At 43.9% G+C, this 26,708-nt stretch overlaps 1 protein-coding gene across 1 annotated transcript in view; it reads left to right on the top strand.

The window, feature by feature from the left end:
* Nucleotides 1–17,348, top strand: part of MRPL21 (mitochondrial ribosomal protein L21) — a 28,993-nt gene extending 11,645 nt beyond the window's left edge. Inside the window, exons 3-7 of the mRNA XM_045014105.1 lie at nucleotides 3,591–3,676; nucleotides 7,293–7,456; nucleotides 9,656–9,708; nucleotides 15,811–15,914; nucleotides 17,204–17,348. Of these exons, the coding sequence (XP_044870040.1) occupies nucleotides 3,591–3,676; nucleotides 7,293–7,456; nucleotides 9,656–9,708; nucleotides 15,811–15,914; nucleotides 17,204–17,268 (472 nt within the window). The 3' untranslated portion in view covers nucleotides 17,269–17,348. The remainder of the gene's footprint in view (nucleotides 1–3,590; nucleotides 3,677–7,292; nucleotides 7,457–9,655; nucleotides 9,709–15,810; nucleotides 15,915–17,203) is intronic.
* Nucleotides 17,349–26,708: the final 9,360 nt, after the last annotated feature.

The raw sequence follows: 26,708 nt of genomic DNA, 5'->3' as shown, positions 1-26,708 counted from the left end.
CCCCTGCCCTGAGTCCCCAGCCGCACTGCATACCCGCTCCTGCATCCCAACCCCCTGCCCTGAGTCCCCAGCCGCACCCCTCCTGCACCCCAACCTGTTGCCCTGAGCCCCTTCCTGCACACTGCACCCTCTCCCTCACCCCGCACTCCCTCCCGCACCCCAGCCTCCCTGCCCCAGCCCCCCATTCATGGCCCTGCATACAATTTCCCCACCCAGATGTGGCCCTCGGTCCAAAAAGTTTGCCCACCCCGGTCTAGCATGCAGAAACCCTTCTCTTGGTGCAGTCAGGAGGTACGTCAAGAAGTAAAGGAATTTGGATCACAGCTATAAGGGGCACAGAAAAAATGCTAAGGTTATAAGTTGGAACATTTAACAAAATTTGCTGGACCTCATTCCATAGACCAAGTCTGTATAAAGCACAGAACTAACAACAAACCACAGCCACGTGGCTGCGTATATGAAGCACTGCTGTGCCAGCTGGCACTAAGAACTCCCAACCCCTTTGCATCCCCCAAAAATGGTAACCATGGTCTGTGAGCTGGATCTGTTAGCCAGTTAGATCCAGTTACTCAGAGAACACACATTATGTCTACACAGCAAAGGCTTGCAGGGCCCAGGCTGCCGGGCCGTTTCATTGCTGTGTAGACTTCCAGGCTCAGGCTGGAGTCTGAACTCTGGGACCCTCCCAGCCCATGGGGTCCAGAGTCTACACAGCAATGAAACTACCCCACAGTCTGAGCCCATGTCAAGTAGTAAAGGCGAGCCACGGGTGTCTAGTTGCTGTGTAGACAGACCCACAAATCAGTTTACCCCCAAACCCAAAGCAAATTGGAAAGTAACAAACAAGCTCAGTGGTACTTACTCAAGATAGTTAAGTCCCAGCCAGACTGCAAAGAGTTACAAAAGGATCTCACACAACTGGGTGACCGGGCAACAACATGGCTGATGAAATTCAGTGTTGATAAATGCAAAGTAATGCACATTGGAAAACTTAATCCCAAACATACATACAAAATGATGGGGTCTAAATTAGCTGTTACCACTCAAGTCAGATCTTGGAGTCATTGTGAATAGGTCTCTGAAAACATCCACTTAATGTGCAGCAGCAATCAAAAAAGCTAACAATGTTAGGACCCATTAGGAAAGGGATAGATAATAAGGCAGAAAATATCATAAAGCCACTATATAAATCCATGGTACACCCACACCTTGAATACTGTGTGCAGTTCTGGTCACCTTATCTCATAAAAGATACATTAGAATTGGAAAAGGTACAGAGAACGTCAACAAAAATGATTAAGGATATGGAACAGCTTCCACATGAGGAGAGATTTAAAAGACTAGGACTTTTCAGCTTGGATATGCAAGGGGTCTATAACATCCTGGAGAAAGTAAATAAGGACGTGTTATTTACTCCTTCATATAACACAAGAACCAGAGGTCGCCCAATGAAATTATTAGGCAGCAGGTTTAAAACAAACAAAAGGAAGTATTTCTTCAAACAACACACAGTCAGCCTGTGGACCTCGTTGTCAGGAGATGTTGTGAAGCCCATAACTGTAACAGGGTTCAAAAAATAATTAGATCAGTTCTTGGAGAATAGGTCCATCCTATTAGTCAAGGTGGTCAGAGATGCAACCCAATACTCTGGGTGTCCCTTAGCTTCTGATCGCCAGAAGCTGGGAATGGACGACAGGATGGATCACTCAGTGATTGCCTGCTCTGTTCATTCTCTCTGAAACACGTGACATTGGCCATTGTCGGAAGACAGAATACCGAGCTAGATGGACCATTGGTCTGACCCAGTAAGGTTATTCTTATGTTCACAGAGGGGCTTTCGGATTAAATAAAGTCTCTCGGCTCAAACGTTGTATTAAAGCAGAAATTTCCAAGAGGGATGTTAGCAGCTATCGGTATCTTCATTCAAGATGTGGAGCTGGAAGCTTAAAAAAAGCACCTTCCATAATCTTGTATAGGGAGCCCAGCTGTGGTTCTCAAGGCCCTCACTGAATTACCAATTTAGCAGAGAAGAGCTTTTAAAAATAGTCCTCCTAGAGAGGGACAAGTAACGTGCATGAGTGATTAATCTCCAGTCCCCTGAGGCTGATTTGGGGACATTATCTTAGACCTTCTTTTCCTTCTAAGGCTGCATCTGTGCTGGGTTGTTTTCTGAAATACTCCCCACCATTGTTAACACCAGTGCAGCAACGGGGAGAGTAGACAATGTAGTATAAGGGCGGCAGGCACATCCCTCAGCCCGCGCCGCTTCCTGCAGCCCCCATTGGCCTGGGACAGTGAACCGCGGCCAGTGGGAGCCGCGATCGGCTGAACCTGCGGATGCGGCAGGTAAACAAACCGTCCCGGACTGCCAGGGGCTTTCCCTGAATAAGCGGCTTTGAGAAGCACTGGTGTAGACAGTGCTTCAGGCAGCCACCAGCATTTAAGCAGTCTAGGCCTGCTCCTGCTCCCACTAAAGTCAGTGGCAGTGGGGCGGGATCATGCCTCATGTCATCTACACAACATGGTGGTACAAGCCGCTGGTGCCCCTGGAGCTTTATGTGCACCAGCATTCCCAACTGTAGCTGCAATGGTGTCAACAACGGTGCTAAGTTAAAGCCTGATGTAACAAAGGCCGAAGGAGATTTTAAGCTATTAAGCGACTCTCCAGCTCAGCTTCAAACTGCTTATTCTTAAAGGTCATTTTTGCATATTTTGGCTTGTTGCATTATAAAATTGAAGAAAAAAACTTGTCCTCAACTTGTACTGTTTATAAGGGAGGAGCGGGGGAGGACGACGACGACTAATGAGCTATTCATCTCCTTTCTAGCAAAGCTCTCCGGAGTCCTGTGAACTTTGTTGTGTAGCCAAACGGCATTGAGCATTGGGGGTAGCAGCTGTTTCTGTTTGAGTACAGTGCCTTTTTTTAATTTGCAAGACTAGCTCTGAAGCAAGACAAAGCTTTTTCAGCGTGTGGTTAAACAATCTCTTCAAACAGGCTGCAATTTCAACACCTTTGAAAAGTGCCTAGTGGTTCCTAATCGTCAGAATGCCTCAATGTATTTCATTACTGGGCCTGCTTTTAATATGGTCTTTCTTGAGGCAGCTGCTCAGTTGCAGTGATGGGAGCTGAACGAAGAGTATGGGGTGATAGGAATGGGAATTTTGCTCCATCAAAAGCCCTCTTACTGTAGCAAGTTTTATCCTGACTCTTATGGGAAGAGGCTGTTTTTCTTGCTTCATCTAGTGAGACATCCCCTGACCATCGTACATAACACTGGAGTGGGGAGAATCAGTAACCAAAACTTCTGTAACGCGCTCAGGGGCTGGGGCTGCTCCAAAGCCCATTGGCTGGAAAGTTTCTGATTGACTTCAGTGGCCCTGAGCACTGATAAGTGAGCTGTGTCAGGAAGAGAGCCGGAACGCCTGAGCTTTTGCCTCCACTCCGCAGATGGCAGAGCAGCCCTGCTTGTCACTCTCCCTCCATGTAGGAATTTTATGTGCCTGTGCTATTGACTCTCATCTTTGTGAATGTTTTGGGTCTCATGGTAATAAGTATTTGTAATAGCTGACTCTCACCTTATTTTTGACAGAATTATTGCCAAAACATCATTGTCCTCACCCCCATGGCCCGAAGTTAAACTGCCAGATCCACTAGAAGAGGCAAAGTACCATGCAGGTAAAGGTCTCCAGCTGCAGAGCCCGGCATCACTACTTCCATCCTATTATTGGCAGTCTGAAAGATTGTAAGGCAGCACATCTTTGATCTTTTGAGCGGGGTTTTGTTCTTCTCAGACTTCTTCAGGTTTGTGTCTCATTCCACCGAGCATATTGTGGAGAAGGGAGCTGTTGCGCTGTTTACTGAGGCCAGTTAACTTAATGGGATGCTGCATTTAATGTATGTTCACTCAGCAGTGGAGGGATAAAATATCAATAAATAACTGCATGGATAATCAGCTACTTGAAAAAGGGCCTTCAGCTCCAGTCCTCCTTTTCTGGATTGTTTTCATTCTGCTCACTGCGCCACTCACTATTGCTCAGGTGACAAATTAATGTAATGAAGAAAAGTGTTTGTCCCGCAAGTACTATTTGTTGATACAGTGAATCATAAATTTTTAATATCCACACTGGGGGAAATAAGTATTGAACTGTTCGGTAAAATGTGTCAAATCTTCCATTGGGTCTGATTTGCACAGGGCTCTGCCTTTGAGCCACTGTAATTTCCAGGCTTCATCACCTCATAGATATTCATGGTTTTGTGTCATTCCATACAACGTGTCCAGGAGGCCTCTTCCCAAAGCAACTGGCTTGCTCATCCAGAGCAAGCTCAGAATGTTACAGCTCTGACTTCAACTCACATCTATCAGAGCATTTGAGTTCTACCTGCCAATTTTTCCCTCTGTTGTGCCTGGAAATGGTCACAGATATTTTTATGTAAGATCACTCCCTGTACTGCAAACATGCAGATGACTATTAACGATAAAATGGCAGCATTGGTTGATGTGAATTTCCTTTTTTAAGGATCCGATCATGAAACTGCAGTCGTTTCAGCTCAGATAAGATTATAGGCCAAAATTTTCAAATATAAAGGTCTGAAGTTAGGCTTCTGAATATAAGTAGCACGTACAAATCCCACTGACTTCAATGGGAGATGCTAGTACTGTGTGTGACGGGGTGCCACTTGGAACTGGGGTATCACTGAGCCCTCTGACTCACCAACCTGGGCTCCCTCTCACACCTTGGTGCTGTGACAAGCTTTAGACCGTTCTGAGTCCTACGCTCCCGCCAGCATTCTCACAGGCAGGGTCACACCCAGCTGCAGTTGCTTTGGCCAGCCACTGCATGAACCAACAGTAGGGAGGCTGCAGCCAAAATAACCCCCACCTCCCCAGCCTAAGACCCCAGAACTGTACAGTCCTGCTGTGGTCAAAACCCTGGCCAGTATGAACTTATTACTCAGTTCACCTCTCCCTCAGTGTGGAGAGGAATATGCACACTTGTGGTAACCAAGCTGGGATTTTCCCCAGACACTTCAGTCAAAGGCACACTGGTTTAGATTAAAACAGAGAACAAGTTTATTAACTACAAAAAGATAGATTATAAGTGATAGCACACAGATCAAAGCAGATTACCTAGTAAATAAACAAAACTGCAAACCAAGCCTAAGATACTAGAGAGATTGGATATGAATCAGCAATTTCTCACCCTGACTGATGATACAAGCAGGCTTGCAGCTTCTCAAGGCACAAGCTGCACTTGCTTTGTAGCTTGGGCTCCCCACCCCCATTCCAAGTCCTTTTCTTTCAGAGATTCTCTCAGGTGTTGAGTTATGGGGGAGTAAAGAACAATAGATGATGTCACTGCCTGCCTTATATAGCCTTCCATAGGGCAGGAACCCTTTGTTTCAAACTTGGTTGCCAGACCAGTTTGTGGAAAAATACAGGAACCCAAAATGGAGTCCAGAGTCATGGGGTCTAGTCACATGCCCTGGCAGCCGTTAATTACAGGCTGTCTGGCGCGTTCTCAGGAAAGCTCACCAGGTGGGGGATGAGCTTCTCCTAAGGCCTATTGTTTTTTCTAACGGCTCATTACCCTGAATAAGCCCTTCACAACCAGCTACCTAGGCTGGAAGCATTTTGCCTAGTGGATGTCACTCAGGTGTAACCACATTTGAAATACAGATACATAGTCAATATTTATAACTTCAAATACAAAAATGCACACAAAAATGCACACAAATAGGATAATCATATCCGGCAAATCATAACTTTTCCAATGACACCTTACACGACCCATCTTGTATAAAATGCAGCATAATTATGCCAAAATCATATCATCATAATATTACTATGACAAAGATGGGGTGTAGTGTCACATTGTGCGTTACTGTAAATCAGCCTACTTTTATTTAGGAGCCTAAGTAGGGATTTAGGAGCCTAACTTAAGGCACATAGGTTTGAAAATTTTGGCCACAAGGATATTTGACCATAATGGAATAAGCTGTTCATGATCTTGAGGCACGACACTTTTTTTCCCAACAATATCACAAAGTGCAGTTGAGGTCATAATGAAAAGGAGATGGGGATCACACTTCCGTCTCTGAAGCATCCAGCATTAATAACTGTGAATCAAAGGATACTAGACCACATGGACAGTTGGTTTGTTCCTATGTGCAATGCATTCTGACCATAACATAAGCTCCTACCTTAATTGTAGTGGGAGTGGCACTGACTTCTGTGATTAAGGTTGCATAATAGTTTCCATCTCGCTTCCCGTTTTCAGTTGCTCATAACTTTTGTGTGTGTGTCTTTTGGGGTAAAACATTCCATGCTTCATTTCTTTCTGAAATGGGATTTTTGTTTAAATTCTGAGTAAAATTATGTCAGTTATTTTTGAGCACAAGGCGGGGGAGAATATACTTTTCCTTTATTATAAAAAATACTCATTTTCTGAGCAGCTTGAGAGCTGAAAGGCCTGAGGGTAGAAAGTTGAAATTTGACAGGGAAATAACCCTCATTAGGAAGTGCCTTTGAGTGTTCCCATAAAGACAGAGTTTGATTTGACTGAGTTATGACTTTAAAAAATGGTGTGCTTTGCTTGTGTGGAACATTTTGCATAGCTAAGGAAGGCTGCAGTGCACATGCATGCATGGATAACTTCTCTGGGAAGTGTACAGTAAGGAACTGAGGAAGGGTCCCTGTTTGCTTTGTGAAATACACAAGATCTGAAGCTTGGGCTTTGCAAGTACAGTGGAGCCCCAATTCCTGCTCAATTTGCAGAGCTCTTTGTACCTTACAAAGTACACTGGAGCCCTCCTTCAGCCCTCGTGAATTTTGTAAGGTTTTCAGGATCTAAGGGATGGCTCCTGTACCCTGCGGGATGCACTGAAGGCAGAGTGAGGCACTCTCTTATGGAACACTTTGGATCTGCGAGATAGGGCATTCCAGTAGTGTCTAAACAAATGTTTCAGACTTCAGCAGTCCGATATAAGCTGCACCAGTGTAAATCCGGTCTACATTAGGAGGTTGTATGGGTTCAGCCAGTCCAGCAGCTAAAATCCAAATGTAGACGAGACTTCAGTCTTTCAAGAAGGGAGATATGGTGCACGCTTATGAAACATCATCACTGTTCAGCCAATCCCTGCAACCCTAAGTAAGACCACTACTGAGATAATGGTGTCTGTGGGAAGGTGGCAGGGACAAAATGTGTTGGTGTTGAACAACTAGCCTTTTCTGCTGGTTTTTCTCACTGTGGCCTATCCCTGATTTACTCATTAACTCACCATTTGTTAACAGAGGTCGTGCAAAAGGTGAATGAGATGATTGCCACTGGGCAGTACGGAAGGCTCTTTGCTGTGGTTCACTTTGCCAGTAAGCAATGGAAGGTAACCAGTGAAGATTTGATTTTAATGGAAAACGTGCTGCCAGCTGAATGTGGAGACCAAATCCGACTGGAGAAGGTAAAACCCTCCTGATGTTCAGGATTATATACATTAACTCAAGAACTCCCAGCCCGCCTTATGTCAGCTATTGTTTGTGACGGACGTGAGACTTTATTCCCCACCCACGCAGCCCACTGTGGCTTTGGTTCTTTCTCCGGGCTGCCTCAGCTAATGCAATTGAGGGGAAAGTACCGGTATATCTATTTCATCCTTGGGGAAAAGCTGTTGACCTCTATTCATTTATTGAAGCAAGAGGTCACTGACCAAATGATCCGAGCCACCTACTTACTGTTCACTGTGCCAGCTTCATTGTTTCATAAAACCCTAGGGGTCCCCCTTCCTGACCAACAAGTCAAGAAAACTTCACTCACCCGTATGGAAGGCAATAAAACTGACTCAGCGGGGTTGGTGAATGTGGTGGTATTTAAGATTGCGCTGAGGGCTGGAAGAGGGAGCTGGCTGTTTATAAAAATAAATAAACAACGGATTATGGGAAACTGGTGTCCCTTTGCTCTCCCCTGCCACAGTAGCCCTCTGTAAGGTTTCATATCATGGATGTGTTTCCCTAGAAAATGTTTATTCTGCTCAGCCCCACCAGTTCTGTGCTAACCACAAGGATGTGTTGTTATTCTTTGAGCTCATTAGCAGAAACGCCATGGATAGAGGCCAGCTTTCCCAGCGTGGCATCATAAATGGGAAAAAGTTCCCTGAGAACTCAGAAATCAATTTCAGAGAAGTCCTGAATATTCCCCTTCGATCTGCAGAAGCTCCAGTTCTAACTGTAGCCACTTGCAAGGCCTTCGTGTTGCTGTGATTTTAATTACCCTCATATTGAGAATGTTAGCATGATTTACACCAAAGAGAGAGAGACTGAATTGCTCTGTGTGGGAAGACAGGCAGTTTGCTTTACCCATTCGGTCCAAAGTCATAAATATCTCTCTGTTGGATGTTGTCATTCTCAGACATGCTGCCCAAGAAAAATGTGTTGTTTTGGGATTGTTTTGGGACTAATCAGCTGATGCAGCAATCTGCCCAAAAGAGACTGTATGTCCGAAAGTGACATAAGAGTAGATTCCTCTCCCAAGCTTCCATGATATTCATTGTATCTGTGGATGAGGAGGGCATGGAGGGGATAATTGTGAGCTCCTGGTTAGATATTTCCAACATAATCCACTTCTAACATTTAAATGACCCCACAGAGAGTCGTTAATCCAAACCTTGGATGAAATACCATGAAATGAGGCTACACTGGATTAATCTTTATTCATCATAGCCAAGCATTTATTTGCAATGTAATAGGGTATGGAAGAGGCCACTTGTCTACAAGTTTGTTGCTTTAAAGCCCAATATCGAGATACCTTTTCTGGCAGCTGCCTGTTGAATCCTTGTGTGAGATAGACAATTGCAAGCAGCCTGCTGAGAGTGCAAAGATCTGGGTCAGGGTGAAGAAAGTCAGGCATTTATGTTTAATCTTCCAGTAAATCCAGACCATAATCCTGTCAGGTTTTTGCTAACAAATGTCTGTCTGAACCAAAAATCAAAAGCCCCAATTATATGTGCATCGCTTTTAACTGCTGCAGTACAGTTAGTGGGGAAAAGAAATAGGCTGTAAAAACCCTATGTGTTTTAAATACTTCCCAGTCTGTCCAAGTCTTGACTGCAGATGCTGCCTGTTCTCTTACTTAAGCAGGCAATTTAAATTCCCCTGAACCAAAGGACTAGTACATGGCATGAGTCTACCCTGGATATCTATTTGTTTATTACCCATCTGAGAGTATAGAGAGAAGAAGAATGAAAATGTTGCTATTTCCCTAAGAAGTGCATAGCAACTGCTATAAAACTCCAGTGATCGTAGCAGCTATGGTCATAGGCCTTGGCATGAAGATCTTGGAAATTTTTTCTCTGCCTTTTTCTTCCACTGTCTTACAAATGCAGATGGAATCAAAGGGTTAAGGGGCTCTGATTAGTGTATAGAATGTTCGTAAAACACGCTCTGGTAGAATAAATCTAGCCCTGGCCTGGGAGAGAGTGTATTGAATGGGTCTGTTTCTTGGCAGGTCTCTCTTTTTCAGCAGCAGATTGAGGCTTGAAGCTCATAAAAATGCAAATTTTCCAGCACCCCAGCCTCTAGGATACTTGTAAAGTTTCGATAATACTGTTTCCAATTACATTGCGACCACTGACAAGTGACCCAAGTGCATAATTTAATCTCTCCAGGTTTTGCTTGTTGGTGCTGATGACTTCACGCTTATTGGAAAGCCACTTCTAGGGTAAGAAAGACACACTTTATAATAACCTATCTCCAAATCAGTTGACCGCCGAGTGAAATGTTTTCAAGATTCAGCCCTGCCAGGGCTGGGGACATACAAGAAATCTGTGCAGCGTATTGCAAGCAGTGCTGAGGGGGTTGTGCATGTGTAACCTCTCTTAGAATGTGTAGGGAGTTAGGTGCACACATCAAAGGGATTAGGCCCCTAAATCTGTGACTCTCATTTTAATCCTAGAACTAAATCTGCTCTTCTAGTAACACAGAACAAAATAGTTAAGGGTGGAACAAAGCTGTAACGTATTAATAGATTGAGGAAGTGAATCCCACTCTGTCCAGAGCCTGCTGCTGGGGGCAACGTGGAGGCATCTTACTCTTAAATACACTTAAAGACTGTACACTCCTCTCAGAGAGAGGAAGGGTGGTCTTGTGACGAATACTTCCTATTCCTGGCTCTGTCTATCTCCTAGGCCACTTCTCAAGACGAAATTCATCAGTGTTTCTAATGTGCTTTGAGATCTTCAGATGGTAGAATTGTAAAGCATTATTATTGTTACTCATACTAAAAATAGGAAACAGACTGATGATTACAGCAATATTTTTTCGCTTCAAATGTTTTAATATAAAATATGCCTGTGGGGCTTCTCAGGGCAGAATATGTTAAGCAGGAGAGGCAAATTCATTCCGTGGACCGGGCCAAATCACATTTTTAATTATGGCCCAGAGTATGTACGTTCCTCAGCCCATAGCAGAACTCTCCCTGATGTCACATGTTGATATGCACAAAGATCAAGGGTTGAAAGATTGGGTGCTGTATGTAGTAACCGCACTTTTTGTTATTATTTAAGTGCCTTATTGTCATATTCAACATCACGTGTTGGGTAAATACACTTCCCTTTAGAGTTAAACTTCCTTCCTTCCTCATCCTCCTTCCTCTCCTGTCCTTGGCGAGGTCTAGGCAAGAGTGATTTGCTGGTATAGCTTTTCAGGCATATTATACCAGCAAAGCACTCCTAGTGTGTATGCAGCTTATACTGGCAAAACTGCACTTGTGCTGGGATAGCTTATTCCAGTCCCCCTGGTGAAATAAAATATACCGGCAAAAGCATGGTTTTCCTAGTATAAACTGTGTCCATACTTGGGGCTTTTGCTGGCACAGCTATGTGGGGTTGCAAATCACACCACTGACTAACACAACTGTGCTGGCAAAAGCGTGTAGCATAGACCTGACCTTTGAGTGTCTCCTCTTTTCTACTCTGTCTACTTCCTCCCTGCAGCGTCCCTCAGTTTCTATGGCTCCCCATCAGCTTTGTTCCCACTCCCTTCCACGTCTCATCTGCTGCAGTGAACAGCAGTGAAATAGTTAATGTTGATGTGTTGCATGACAATGTTAGGCTTTAGCATTAACACCCCAGTGATATGAACTGAGAGAAGAGGGAGCTCACACTTCTCAGAGCCTTTATTGCAGGCTGTGTTCATGCATAATCAGGAAGGCAACGCTGCATTGATTCACATTCTGTTCTTGGCTGGACAGTTTTCTTTGCAACCATATCCTCATCTACCCAAGGGATTATTTGTAAAACATTTGCACAGTCACTATCGTCCGTTCAGCTGAAGAAGTGCTAGCAGCATTGGGAGCCCTAGAGTAGACAGGGCTTCTGTGGCTGCCAGCATTTTAGACCTGAAACACTGGGGACAACGGGAGCCTTGTGTACTCTGGGCTCCCGACAGTGCTACCACCAGAGGAATTGAACCAGCATTCACATTTGGGGGAAATTTTTTGCAAAAAAAACCAGTAGGGCTAGAAACTTAATATCTTGCGATGAAAGCTCAGATTTTGCAGACTCTGAGTAAGTTGTGAGTCACCTCGAGCAGGCCATGTTTTTGGCACCACTTAAAGGAATGTTCCTCTAGTAATGCAGATCTTTCTGTGCAGTGCCCTCAACTCTGCTAATTAATTGCCAGCATGACAGTACCCTGGCAAAGCTATAATTGTGCACTAGCCTTTGGGCACACACTGAAACACAGGGCTTCCACTGAGATTTTAGGGAAGAGAAGGAGCCATCATTTGGTCTCTGTATGTGCCTCAAAAGTGGGGAGTGTTTGGCAGTGTAACCGACTGCCACCCAAACTGTTGCATTTCAGTGTTAGGTTACAGTGCGTTAAAGGTAGTGGAGGAGAGGAAATGCGTGTGAAATAGAAGTGTGGTGTGGTGTCCCATCCTCTCTTTTAGGGCTCTGGGGAAACTGACATACATACAAGCTGCCCACTACTGTGGTATGAGACAAAGGAAAACAGAACACTGCCTCTTAGAGATGGTGTGGGCTGTAATATTTGTGCATAGTTCCCTGCTCTCCCTAAGCCACAAGTGTTTTGGAGGATAGATAACAGCTTGGATTAATACAAAGACTTTTTGTTTTCCATTGGCTTAAAAATCAACACATAAGTGAATGTCTGAGCCAGTGTCGGCGTAGTGCAGTCCATTTCAACTGCGTTCCCTGATCAGACTCGGAGGCGGGTAGGAACTTGTTCTATTTTAGACAGATGGTCATTTTAATTTTCTGTAGAAATCAGATACCTCCCAACATGACACTCCTTTAACATCTTCAAACAAAACAAAATGTCTCTCTCCTCCCACTCCCAGTAGCCTATGCCAAACGCCAAGTCTGTGGTCTGCCTTGTTCTTTGCAACCACTTATTGTCCAGCATTTCTATGCAAAAGCAATATTAAGTGGTATGCAGTTGTCATTTCCTTAGCTTAATAACTTGTACAGTATTGTACACCCCCAAAGCTGCAACGGGAAAAGATTGTGACCCAGAAATCACAGCAGTGTTTTCACTGCTTTCCGGTGAGGTGTTTACGCTCCGAACCATCGCAAAACACCCTAAGGTAATTTAACCCTAAGTAAAGGGGACACGGCGTCCTTGGTGGTTCATGTGTTAGGCAAAGAGCTCAGCTTACTCTGACCGTAGGTGCTGTTGATCAGATTTCTTTCCATTAACATAGCCAGCTATTTTACACAAGGATTCCTCTTGTCTGCTTGCCCAGGTTGGCCAAGGCCACAGACCCCGGGTTGCCAGATGGCACTGTGCCACACTGCCTCTTTCCCCCAAAAAAGCCATATTGACGTTCACCTGCCTCCTGTCAGGAGAGAGACTCCTGGGCGTGATATAAAGATTGTCATCAGTAAGCATCTTGATACTTCTGGGACGTCCCCTGCATGGATTATATTCATTATTTAGTAACAAGCACTTTCACTCCAACTTGGATATAGGAAGTTATTGTATGAATTCCTCTTCCTTATTAGAAAAACCTAATCTGGAAATTCTGGCCCCACTGAAGTCAGTGGGAGTTTATCATTCAATTCAGGGGCACCAGGAGTTCACCTCTGTGATTGCATAATGCTAACAGCTGAGAAGTTTAATAAGCCATTACTATTTATTATTTATATTGCTGTAGCGCCAAGAGGCCTTGATCCAAGATTTGGGCCTCATTCTGCGCCACACTGTATAGATGCCTATTGAGAGCGAGAGTCCCTTCCCTGAAGAGCTCAGACATTCAGCACTAATGACTGATTCAACACAGGGCAAAATTCACACTGTAGTAAGACACACAGCTTGGGTCAGATAGCTTTGAAACTTGACTTGCAGACAGAAGTTGCTTCTTGGCACCTGGGCGTGCTCAAGAATAGCATTTTGGAAGGTCTGCTTGTATGTGTGTCACAGTTGCTCAGTACACATGCCTGTAGGACAGAATGTATCCAGCACCTAGAGAAGAGAGTTCTCTACATAGGTCTGTATAGATATTTCCCTAGTGTAACACCTCTGGCTGAACACAAGTAAGGCCCACCATACTTCTGGTAGCCAATTACTGCACTACTTAAAATCATGACGACTATTTGCTTAAAACGGCCCACAGATTTTAGTGTTTGAATCGCTCTGTCCTCACTGATCTTGCCTTCTGAGGGTCAATTATTTCATTCCACAGCACAGCTGCTAGGGTTAGTGCTAGTGGACTTGCTTACGTGCACGGACTTGCTAATCCTGCAGTAGTGAGGCAAGCGGGAGTCTAGCTTTCCTGTTGGCTTCAATGGGTGCAGGATCAGGCAGAATAGCTCCCTAATAGGAAGCCATTTTCATAAAATACCCCTGTACCCTGCTTTTCTTTGCCTTTGCTGGTTTCTTTTCTAGCATTGCTGTTACGTGCACCTAGAGACTAACTGTGATTGGGATACCATCGTGCAAGCTGTGGAGTACACCCTTTCGCTGGGTCACACTCTGTTCTCTAGCTCATTCAGGTGTGGCCAGTAGCCATGTATATTAAACTGTATTTGTTCCCTGTGGCTGGCTGCTGAATACGCAGATAGGCTGATTGTGTGTGTGTGTATGTGTGCCTCTAAGAATTGAATCTCTTATAAATATTGTATTCCCAAAGGGTATATGTTAATACTGATGGCAAATGTTTCAAAGCCTTTGGCCCTTTCAGTATCTTATTGGAGGGTTGTTTTTTTCCTTACGTGCAGACGGAATCATTTGTCAGGGAAATGTTCTTTAAGTGTCCTCCGGCAGTGAAAGGAGCACAATAATGAGCTTTTAATGCTGTTTTGGAGCAAAGCGTTGTGAAAAGGTGCATCTTCCACCACTACCATTCATTGCAACCAGAACTTCCCAAAGCACTGGCCTGGGTTTCTGGCCCTAAAATGAGGCTGATTTGTTATGAGAGAGAGGGACAGTTGCTCAGGCAGGTAGCTCATTCTTCGGTGTGGACCTTAAATTGCCATCCTTTCTGTCTGCCTCTCTAGATGGCAGTTAAAGATTCCAGGGCGCTCTTCCAAAAGGGGATGCATACCTCAGTGGTCTTGATCAATAGTTGTCCTCTCAGTAGCTTCCAGAGTCCAAGGATGTGTGTGAGAGCTGTTGCTGAGTGCTGAATTCCATGTGTGTTTGCTCGCTGACTCACTGCCATTTCGAGAGAGAATGCCTTGCATGCCAGCTCATGTGAGACAGGAGCTTTTGGAACCATGCTGCACTGAATATCTGTCACGGAGAAGGGAAGATGGGAAAGATTTTATCATTGAGTGATGCTAACTGTGGCAATAGGTTACAGAATCAAGACATTTAAGGCCATATTCTTCCCTTAATAATCTCTTGGCAAGCCTCCCACAGGTGTCTGTGAGAGATCCATTCTGGATCTAGGAGAGCATGAAGTCCTGAATTTATATCTGGACTTCTCCTCTAAATGTGACTGAAATCCCAGGAGTAAATAGACAAGGCAGACAAAGGGTGGGAGGAGAAAGAGAGATGAAATGACTCATGCAAGCTCACACAACCAGTCAGAGAGCGGTGGTTTATTAGCCACATTATTGGACACAGAGGATCAAGTCCTGCTCCTCTTATCAGGTGAACAATCCATTGTCTTCTCTAGGAATAGAATCATAGAAGATTAGGGTTGGAAGAGACCTTATGAGGTCATCTAGTCCAACTCCCTGCTCAAAGCAGAACCAACTCAATACTCCGGTACGTCATGCTAGAATAATTTATCCTCCAGTCTGTAAATCAATATGCCAGCGATTGCTGTCTCTGCTGCTTTGTGGAAGGGGGAACAGCTTTGGTCTTGACGAAGGAAGAGCCCTGTAGAAGAGTTGTCAACTAGTCTGAGGCCAGTATTGAAGGTTTACTATACTTTAAGGAAAGCGGAAAATACAAGATTTTTTAAAAGCACCATGTGCATCACCCTTCCTTGCAGGCATTCACAGCTTGCCAGCTCCGAGTGTCATTGCAGACTTCCACTGTTACTCTACCAGCATCAGACATTTCTAATTCCCTCCCAGTGAGGCAGAGAAGTACTGCCCTACAGACTAGTGTGGCACTTACCTGATAAGACTTGCAGAGTCAATCCTGTGTTTCTTCAGTGCAGAGCCTGCGAGTGGGCACTGCTGAGATGGATTTACCTACTCAGCAGCTGGGGACCTTGCAGTTCCCACAGGACAGGGTTTTGTCAGAAAGATGCATTACTTTGTGATAGTCTTCCAGGAAGCCTGCCCACTGATTAGAGGAGGACATCATTAGTTACGCTGTGTTTCTTTTTTTTTAAATTATTTTTAAGGAAAGATCTTGTCCGTGTGGAAGCCACAGTTATCGAGAAAACAGAATCTTGGCCAAGAATTAACATGAGATTTTGGAAAAGGCACAATTATCAAAGGAAGAAAAGTAAGATGAAAAGAATATAGCACCGTCACTTCTCACTGCCTTCATGGCCTAGGGCCACAGGATCGGTACGGAATGCCCTCGCGGCTCAGAGCCCAGTGACATAGGCATAGCACACTATGTCTTTGCAGCTCAGAGTACGGACAAGGGCCTGGTATGCACTGCCCACAGGAGTGCCCTGATGGCACAGGGATATGGGCTCAGTACCCAGTGCTCTCCTGGCTCAGTGCACAGGGACATGATCCCACTACACAATGTCCTTGGACCTCAGAGCATGGACACGGGCCTGGTACGCAATGCCCACAGGAATGCTCTGCTGACACACAGCACAGGGCTATGGGATCCATACACAATGCCCTCGTATCTCACAGCACAGGGACACAGTGCCCAGAGGAGTGCCCTGATGGCTCACAACACAGCAACATGGGCAAGGTACACAAGTCCTGACCGTTCTGAGCAAAGTGATCTTATTTCTTTCCTCCACTTTCTGACACTGATTGCCAAAAAGACCGTTTAAAATACTGCTTTCAACACAAGGAAGTGTTGCTGTTCTTGGTCAACAGGCTCTAATCTTGCATATTTATCCACAGATATTAACAAGTCTAAACAGCATCTTGAACCAGGCCTTGATTCCCATGTAAATGAGGCACTTGTAGAATTTCTTCCTGAATTATCAACAGGAAAAAACAGTGAGGTAGAAATATTGGGCAGAAGTAAAACCTGACACTCTCTCACAGGAGCTCACCATTCATGCTTGTACCTTCGCTCAGGCCCTGTCTACATGAGAAGGCTTTGCCAGTATAGTTATCCCTATGTGTAACTGCACTTTTGCTGGTGTAGTCCACTCCAGCTCTCTCAAGTGACACAAGCTGTGCTGATAAAAGCACAGTTGTTTCAGTATAACTGTGTCTACATGTAGGACTTTTGCCAGCACCGCTGTGTGGGTCATGGATCGCACATTATCCCACCCCGCATCAACATAACTATGTCAGCAAAAGCCTGCTAGTGTAGACATGGCCTTAGGTCCAGATTTTTAAAGGTATTTAGGCATTGCTGTGCTCAGCATCACAAAGCCTAACTGATTTAGGTGCCTAATTCTCATGTTTGATTGTTGAGGAAATTTAGATACCTGAATGCCCAAATCTCTTTTGAAAATGATATTTAGGCTCCTAAATCAGTTAGGCATTGCAGCACTGAGAACAGCAGCGTCTAAATACCTTTATAAATCCGGGCCTTAGTGTATAAGATACTTTAATACATGATCTTACTTTTCTTCTTTCATTCTTTTTCAGTTATTGTGCAGCCACAGACGGTCCTCCGGATAAACACCATAGAAATTGCTCCCTGCTTGTCATGATCGATTGTTGGTCTAGTAGGGCTGGGTTTATTTTTACTGCTTTAGGAAGTATGGAAATAAAGAACTCTTGTCATTGGAAAGTCTTGGGCTTTTTATTATTGTCTATAATGGAAACCTATTTTTACTTTTTTAACAAGGAAACATTTTTTGTTGAAATACTATTTCAGCTTTAGTGTTGTTTATTTGTAACCAATTCCTTCTGAAATTCAGGATCCAAGGATCATTGACAAGATGTTTAATTCCACTCCAGTCTGTCTTTGCCTGAGCTCCAGCACTCTCACAAGCAGAAGACAGGCATCACGGAAAAAATGAAAGCAAGTGCTCAGCTCAGCTTTTAAAATGGATGGCGATCTAGTGGTGTAAAAGAGAAAAGCCATGTAACTTCACAGGCTTGCAGCTTAGGCCCTGATCCAGCAAAGCATTTAAGCATGTTAATAACCCCATTAACTTCAATGGGACTGCTCCTGTGCATAGTTATTCACATGCTTCAGTGCTTTGCTGGATGAGGTCTAGTGCATGAATATAAATGAACCCTACAGTCAGGTCAGTAGACATTGTGTGTAGCATGTGAGTCCTCCCTCTCCTCGTGACAAATCACTGCTGTTCCATTCTTTGGGGAGCTCAAAACCAGAGTAGTATGATATGATCCCTGCAGTTCTATAGCTCCAGAGAATAATGTGGTATGGTGTGGTACATAACAAACATGGGGGCGACGGGAGAGATGAACCCAGTGGCTGCAGGACTTGGAATGCGCTTCATGATGGGTCCAATCAGTGCAACTCCGTGTTAATGATTAGCAAGAGAGGATGCAGCTGAGGAGTTAATCCTCTTAAAGGTGAATCTGATTATTTCTAAAAAGCTGTTCAGAGTGCCAACCCATTAGCAGAAGTCATATACCGTATATACTCGTTCATAAGCCGAATATTTTTGGTAAAAAAGTGACGCATCGAAGAGCGGGGGTCAGCTTATAAACGGGTCTACACCAAAATTTGATGATTTTAAACTCTATGGAATCATTGAATTGAATATCTAATACAGTGTTGTTTTGTTTACCTGGAGCGTCTGCAGGCATGGAACCCCTCAGCTCCCTGTGGTAACGGTTCGCTGCTACCATTGGCTGGGAATGGCAAACCGCAGACACTGGGGGCTGAGGGGCTCCATGCCTGTGAACGCTCCAGGTAAACAAAACGTCCAGGCCCGCTAGTGGCTTACCCTAACAGGCCAGGAGCCAAAGTTTGCCAACCCCTGAAATATAGGGTCGGCTTATGAAGTTTTTGCTATTTTTACCTAACCATCTTGGGGGGTCGGCTTATAAACGAACGGGCTAATGAACAATGGTAAATAGCCTTAGAAATGACAGATCTCTGCAGCATTTGAAAATGTTCTTTTGGCTGAGTTCAGGGTCCCTTAACAGCTGGTGACACTAACATTTAAAGCAGAGAAGAGGGGCCTATAAGCTCTTTGGGATGGAACCTCTCCTTTTGCTCTTTATATGTACAGTACAGTGGGGCCCCAGTCCCCTGGTTCATGATTTGGGACTCCTAGGCACTACTTCAGTACCAATAGTAATGTAAGGAAGTGTTGGCAGATGGCCTTCTGGCTAAGGCACTGAATGGACTCCAGAGATCTGGATTCAATTCCCAATTCTGCCACAGACTTACTGTGTGACCTTGGGCCAGGTATTTAATCTTTCTGTGCCTCAATCCTCATCGGTGTCGGGATAGTATTTCCTTTTCCCCACCCATTGTCTGTGTAGATTGTAAAACCTTTGGGGTGGGGACTGACTTTGATTATACTGTGTATGTACAGCGCCTGACACAGGCGAAACCTAATCTCAGCTGGGATCTCTGGGCGGTTCTGGAATATAAACAACAGGATAGAACTTTTTTTTTACCCTTCCTCATTTGAGATGTTTTCGGATTGTAAATTGAGGGGTTTTGATGTCTGTGTGGTTCTGCTGGTTCCCATCACTGTCTGGAAATCCACAGATCTTGTGTTATTTACATAAACGCTTGCAAGCTGACATAGCTTGCTTAGAAATCACAGGCTGTCCCCACTGTCTGTGCACTTCCTTTTAGCCTCTGTGCCATGTTTTCCTGCTGATTGTAGGACTCCTCTCTTGATCAGACATGCACACTCCAGCAATTGGAACTCAGCTGCAAACAGTTTGCCTGAACAATTCTAAGGCACTCAGACATAAGGAGCCGCACTCAGGGTGATGAGAGAGAGAACTGCTTTTCTTAGATCTGTCAGCACATTGTCAGAGTAGCTGTCAGATTCCCTGCAGCTACTCTGTAAAGTAAAAAATGGCCCTTGCTCAGCACTTCCTAGGAGGTGTAATAATCCTTTCAAAGTGGCAGAGACTAAGCCCAAAGAAAGGATGCTGAAGAGGGCCCAATATCTCATTTACAAATCCACCTAGTTCTCTACCACCCTGTGCCATAATAACATTCATTATAAATATGCTTGGGTACTTGTGCTGTGAGCCTGTGAGAGCCAAGCAGGGTTGGGTCAAGGGAGTACTTGAATAGGAGCCTCCAAAGGATCACTAGGTGGTGCAGGAAACAGAATTAGGATATCTCCACACTACAACGGCTGTACCAGTGTAGCTATGCCAGCATAGCCTCATTGTGTAGATGCAGCCAACACCAATAGAAGGGGTTTTTCTGGTGGTGTAGGAACGCCACTTCCCTAAACAATGGTAGCTACATTTGTCCATTGACATAGCTGCATCTACACTGTGGGTTAGGTTGGCATAGCTGCATCAATCCCAGCAATTTTTGGTGTCCTTAAACCTCCAGCTGCCAGAACCAAAGGAGACTGGATGAGACTCTTTTCATTTTTAAAAAAACTAAACTCCTAGCTCTCTTGGTTGTAGAAAAAATCTTGATAATGTGACATTTAAGGCTGAGAAACCAGAAGGCAAATAAAAAGAACCCACCTTTTATAATTTTTTAAAAAAACCTCATACTTTTTAAGCCATTCTAGAGCTGGTCAGAAAACTTCCAATTGGCAAGTTTTCTACTGGAAAACACATTTCTGTCAAGAGCAAAACGCTTTGCAAAATTTGCAATTTTCCAAAATTTCATTTTAGAGGGGAAAAAAGAAAAAAAGTTCCAACAATGTAAAAATGTCTCGTTTTGACATTCTCAGAATGAAACCTTTCAATTTTTCATTTCTACATGACTTTTTATTTCTAATTTTTTTATTTTGTATTATAAGATTAAAAAAATCAAGACGAAACATTTAGCTTTTGTCAAAATGAAATGTTTAGACTGAGCCAAAATGAATTTATTTTTACAGCAACTTTCAAAATTTTCAGGTTTGGGTCAAATAGGAACAAAAGACAAGTTTCAAAAATGTTAAAATCCTCCACGAAATGGGATTTCCATCCTCCACCCGGCTCTACTAATATGATTTGGAGTGGGGGGAGAGGCTCATTCATGATTTATGAATGCTTGAAGTTGGCAATTCTGCAGGTGGCTTGCCAAAAGCTTGTCTATTAAATGTACAGGGAGACAAATGCTCCTTCTCCATCTTTGCTAATACAATTAGAGAGACCCATGCGGTTTCTGAATTTGTTAGCGATTGTATGCAATGGGCTAGATTAATGACTGTGCAGGCCTTCATTTCCTGACTCAAACTGAAGACTTGAACAAATCCCCCACCCCACCTTTTCAGTCACCAATCTGGAGAACTAAAGGGAAACCACTTCATCAGGCAGTAATTAAGTGTTAGCTCTGCTGGGGAGCAGCTTGCATTTTTGTGCAAGAGATCAATAAATTGTTGGCCTGATTAAACATCAGTGTTATGATGAATTCATCAATCACCTTCAAGAGCAATGAACCATGGCACTTGAATTTGTTTGTGTGGGTTTTTTAGCCAGATACGAATGATTTGGGGATTTTTATTTTGAACAATGTTTTATTCAGTAGAAGGGCTAATATTGTTCCCTTTATTTTCCAAATGTCACCCACTGGTAATATTTGCTTGTCTGTTAAGTGTGCCATTTGGTGATGCTTGTCCCCTAAACAACAACAGATTCATTAAAATGAAGGATGGAAAAAGGCTCATCAAATTTGTCCCCAAGGTGCCCAGTGCAGAATTGCTCCCTGCAGCATAATCTACAGTGCTCTGTCCTGTGAAATTTTTATCTGTTCCCTTGGCAAATTAATCCGCACTCTAGAATAAGCCTTACTGCTAAGAAATTTCTCTTGATGCTCAGCCTACACCATGAGGATTCATTAGTGTGGTGCAGTGTAATGAAGCACTATGTACTCGCTAAGTGATATCATCATATCCTGCCCCACTTTTATAGAGACTGGCATAGGATTGTATGAAATCAAGTTGTGTGAAACTATCTATTCAGACCCACTGGCAACAGACAGGGGCAGCATCTAGTTACAATCATTGGAATTAATACTTGAACTCCCAGACACGTCCCATACTGCAGCATGTTTCCAGCTAAATGAAAATGCAGTTTGAAAGGTTCATAGAGCTTTGAGGCTGGAGAGGTGCTAAAGAAATGCTATTGTTCTTCCCTTTCGCTTTTTTTCCCCTTTCTTTCTTATTCTGTCAGCTTTGTAAGGCATCTTTGAACTCTTTCTATACCCAGATTTATTTTCTCAGCGTGATACAGACACATTCTGGCTGCAAATACAAAATATGTTGTAGTGGTTAGAATTCAGAACCAAGAAGACTGTCATACCAGGGAATTGTGTTGGCTAGATTTCTCTGTATATTGGAGCTTTTCTTTGTGACCAAGGAAATAAGCTTTTTAATAACCGGTGGGGAATATTTTGTCAATAGGTGTGTGCAGTTATAACTGTTTTGCAGAAGTCTTGCATCAATGAGCAATCTAGGACATGATCAGACATTGAGGCCAGTAATCTTTCACACATGTTCTTATCTCCTATTTATAGAATATGGAAAACAGTGACTGTGGCCTGTGTCGCTATCCTATCAGCAACTGCTCAAATTTTAAGTTCATTAAGTTTTATTTTAAGTTAATTTCAGTGGGAGCAGAAGCAGGTCCACAGACTTGCTAAGAAAAATGGCAGGTCCAGTTCCCCCTGAAGTTAATGGGAGCACTTGTTAATTTCTACAGCAACAAAATAAAAAACAAAAAACCCATGCTAGGTGTTTATTGGCAAGGTGACATTACTTTCCCTACAGGAAGAAGGCTGAGTCCCCCAGAGTGAATTTTCTGAATGTATTACTAGATTAACTATAGAGATGTATGGTGATACCAATGTTTGTGACATAGTATGTCACAATAGGATGACAGTATTTGTAAGATCACTAATGCGACGGTAAATTTTTCAAAAGCACCCGAGTTAGGCGCCTAAGTCCAATTTTCAAAAGCGATTTGAGCACTTAGGAGCCTGAGTTCCATTAAAAGTCAATAAGACTTCGGCTCCAAAGCCCCTAAACCGCTTTTGAAAATGGCTCCAAAGTCACTTGGTCCCTTTAGAAAATTTCCCAAGATTTATGATTACATCCCCCCTCTTTCAGTTCATTGAATTGTGAGGGGAGGGCCTGACTCATAAAAGAAATAGCCAGTTATTTTCTCTCAGTCCCAGCAAAGTTCAAATCCATTTTGGTCTCGAAATAGCCAGTGACCCATGCTAAGATATAGCTTGGATCATGCGGTGGGAATCCCGTGCTCCAAGACAGTAGCCTGGGGTAATTTCTGGCTTCATCTGCTTTAAGACAACTGTTGCTTTTTATCTGCCTGCTGAGAGGATTTTATTTGTAATGATGGAATTCACTTTGAATCTGGCCTATTTCCAAATGCAAACTCTGCATATATCTTCACTCTGCTTCAGAGGTAGCAAAACACAATATGGAATATCCTGAGCGTAGCTATTTCGGTAGCACAAAACACATTCAGAAAGTACAGACCTTCAACCGGCTCCACTGCACATTGCTAGTGCTCTGGTTAACCTGGATGCTGGTTTACATAACTGCCAATCATGCCTAATTTCCTATCTATAGTACAATGGAGCCTAAAGGCCCCAACCCGAATTGAGACCCCATAGTTCTCTGTAAGGTGCCCACATATAGTAAGAATCAGTCCTTGCCCTAAAAAGCTGCCACTGTGCCGCCATGGGTCACAGCTGAGGATGCCAGATTCAGGACAAACTGAGAAATAGGGCAGACTCACCCCAAACTGGTGGTTATTTCATTATTAACGGTACCAAGCCAGAAACAAAAGTAAACTTCTCTCTCACCACACTGGTTAACAAGAAGTCCAAAATGCACTTTCCTTAGGCATCCCAGCCCTGGTTTCCCCACCCAGACACCAGACTTTATGATGAGAGGTTATTGAAAACCAGTGTCATCAATTAAAGGGTTCTTCTGATCTCAAAAGAGCTGCCATTTTCTCAGGTCAGTATATAACCCGGATCTTACCCAATAATCATGCTGTTGCCAGTCCTTCAGTATCTAATATCTAAATGTTTATTTATGAGAGAAAAGAAAGGGTTAAAAAGGCTAAGGAAATCAGATATATACAATCATTGCAAAGTTACTGTATCAGGTTTCTAGCTGTGATGGAATAAATTGCTAGTTTGCAAAAAGTCTCTCTGGAAATTACCCAAACAGCTTCAGGGTCATCAGTCCTTGTTTAGAGCTTCCTTGTTAGAAATCCAGTCCAGAGAAATAAAGCAGGAAATTAAGACAAAATGGAGATTTTCCAGCCAGGATCCTTTTTATCCTCTCCCATGTGGATGGAATTTTACTGTCCCAAACAAAACTCACAGTCTTTGTTTGTGGAAAATTACAGGCACAAGATGGAGTCCAGGGTCACATGAACAAGTCACATGCCCATACATGCTTTGATGACTCACAAGCACAGCCATTACCCATATTCTGGCTGGGGCGTCCACAGGAAGGCTTGCTGGGGTGGATGAATTTCTGCTATGGGCCGTTGTGAGAGTCTTGCTTCAATGTAGATTTTACCTGAGGGGTGTTGCTCAGGAATACAGCATATACATAGGATGCCAGAACATAGTCAATGTTCATAACTTCAGATACAAAAGTGATACATGTATATAAACAGGATAATCATACTCAGCAGATTATAACTTTTCCACGGACACCTTACATCAGTGGTCCCCAACCCTTTTCTGGGTGCCGGGCACCAGACAACGAGCCACCGAGGACTGTGGCTGGCGGAAAAGAATCTGCCAAAATGCTGCCGAAAAGCAGTGTCATCAAGAGGCATCACCACCGAAAAGCCACCGAAAATCAGCGGCATTTCGGCGGCGACGTCTCTTGGTGATGCCGCTTTTCGGCAGCAACGCCTCTTGATGACGCTGCTTTTCGGCAGCATTTCGGCGGATGCTTGTCTGCCCACCAGTACGCAGGTGCACATAGATGCCCCAGCGGGTGCCATGGTGCCCGCATGCACCACGTTGGGGACCACTGCCTTACATGATATACTTTGTACAAGTTTTATTGCAGTTGTCCAACAGTGGCAATATTAATGATACACATGACCCTATCTCAATCATACAAGAGCTTAAAATCTAAATATACAAGACAGACAAAGGGTAGGAGGAAAAACGGAGCATAGAAAGAGAAAGCAACTTGCCCAACGCCATACAGTAGGTCAGTGGCAGAGCCATGACTAGTAGAAACCCATGTCTCCTGAGACCATGTCATATTGCCTTTAGGGTGAAATTCACCCTAGTGCAACGTGCATCAGTTAAGCCTTATTTTAAGGGCATTGGTTGTGTTTATAACCTTGTATGGGCCCTCTACACCAGAGTGAATTTCACCGTCAGTTAGTATTAACTGACAACACTTATACTGTCTGTTACTTCCTTTACACTCCGTTATATACAGCAGGTGCCTACCTAGGCAAGTAGGTATGTAGCATGCAGCACGTTTGCTGCTTCTGGATATAGCATATGCAGCTGTTACCTGCACACATTAGGGCACTCCACATTTTCCCAGTCCGTAGGGCTCCAGACGAAAAGCACCTGCCCTTACCCAATTCGTAGGGCTCAGGGTGTGACTAACCTGGTCAATTTAAGTACCCACACCCTTTCCCAATAGGTAGGGCTCTGGGTGTATATTACTGCTGCAGGTGTGCAGGACCTTTTACCAGTGAAAGAGCCTTACACAGTAATATCCATAACCTCTATTTATTAACAATTACCAAGCAGAATACACATTAAGCCTACAATGCCATGCTCACCAATCCTGATCACGCAGGCAGACTTTCCCCATTGGCCAGGCAAGGTTGGTCTCGTCTGGGTCCTAGTTGCTGCACGTCACGGTCATGCACGGGATTCTTAACAGCTCTGATCTTAGGCTGAGTCTTGGGGATGAGTTCTTCTTCTTCCAGGTCTTTCCTTCTGCTTATTCTTCTCTTCCCACCTGGTCTCCTTCTTGGACCCCCAGGTTATATAGTGAAACATGAGTCCTGCTTAGCTGTACCTTAATCAATCATTTTACTGAAATCTATCTAACCAATCCTAACATAGTGTAACAGAATTCTCTAACCAAGTATATCCCACTACCCTAATTAACTTACACCTAGCAAAATTAATTATACAGCAGACAGAAACAATTAAAGAACCAGCCAGAGACCGTACAGATAAACAATAGGGAAGTGGGACCATAATGAAAGAAATGAGGATTTCTCAACCACAACTATTGATAAGTGATTTCTTGACAGATAGGATGCTGTTAAACTAAGTTTTCTTTAACCATCTTAAGTTCTGTTTCTTTATCTGGTAATGGTGGGTGCCATTAGGATGGAGTCTCCTTTTTAACAGCCTGATATTACATTGTTTTATGTCATTTAGATGGAATATGAGGCTGTGACTTCCTGCTTCTCAGCTAATGGCTGCTGCTCGGCTGCTCTTTTAATCGGGCTGCAGACGAAGGCCTTAGGCTTTAGGCCTTCCAATATGGCTGCAGACAAAGGCCTTATCCTTACACAGCCACCTCTAGGCATCACGTGCAGCAGGTGGGCTGGAGCCCAGCTGAGAAAGGAGAGCCATGTATGGTGGTTTGTAAGTGTTATTTCTGAATGGGTTGTCAGGGATATAAACCCTTCTACTTCGGGGCATACGCCAACCTCTGCATGGGGTGTGCGTGGTCAGACGGAAACTTCTTCCGTGTGCATCTTATTCCATAGTTGGCCACATCTGAGTTTCTTGCACCTTGCACTGAAGCAGCAGTGCTGGCCACCCTCGGAGACAGGATACTGGACTGGGTGGCCCAGTGCTCTGCTCTGGCCTGGCAATTCCTGTGTAAATGGAACAGTGCAGCCTTCTCCTCTTGGGTGCATTCTGGGCCATGTCTGGGCAGAAGGCTCTGGAGTGACATATATTAATCCTATGACTCCCAGGGCCAGTGCTTAATTGGGTTGAAGCTGAGTATGAGTATAATGGAGCATGATCAAATGCTCTCCCAGGCCTATT

Source organism: Mauremys mutica, chromosome 4, assembly GCF_020497125.1.
Source record: "Mauremys mutica isolate MM-2020 ecotype Southern chromosome 4, ASM2049712v1, whole genome shotgun sequence".
Classification (NCBI taxonomy): domain Eukaryota; kingdom Metazoa; phylum Chordata; order Testudines; family Geoemydidae; genus Mauremys; species Mauremys mutica.
The sequence above is the reverse complement of the archived record's forward strand: the minus strand, read 5'-3'. Positions and strand labels throughout refer to the sequence as shown.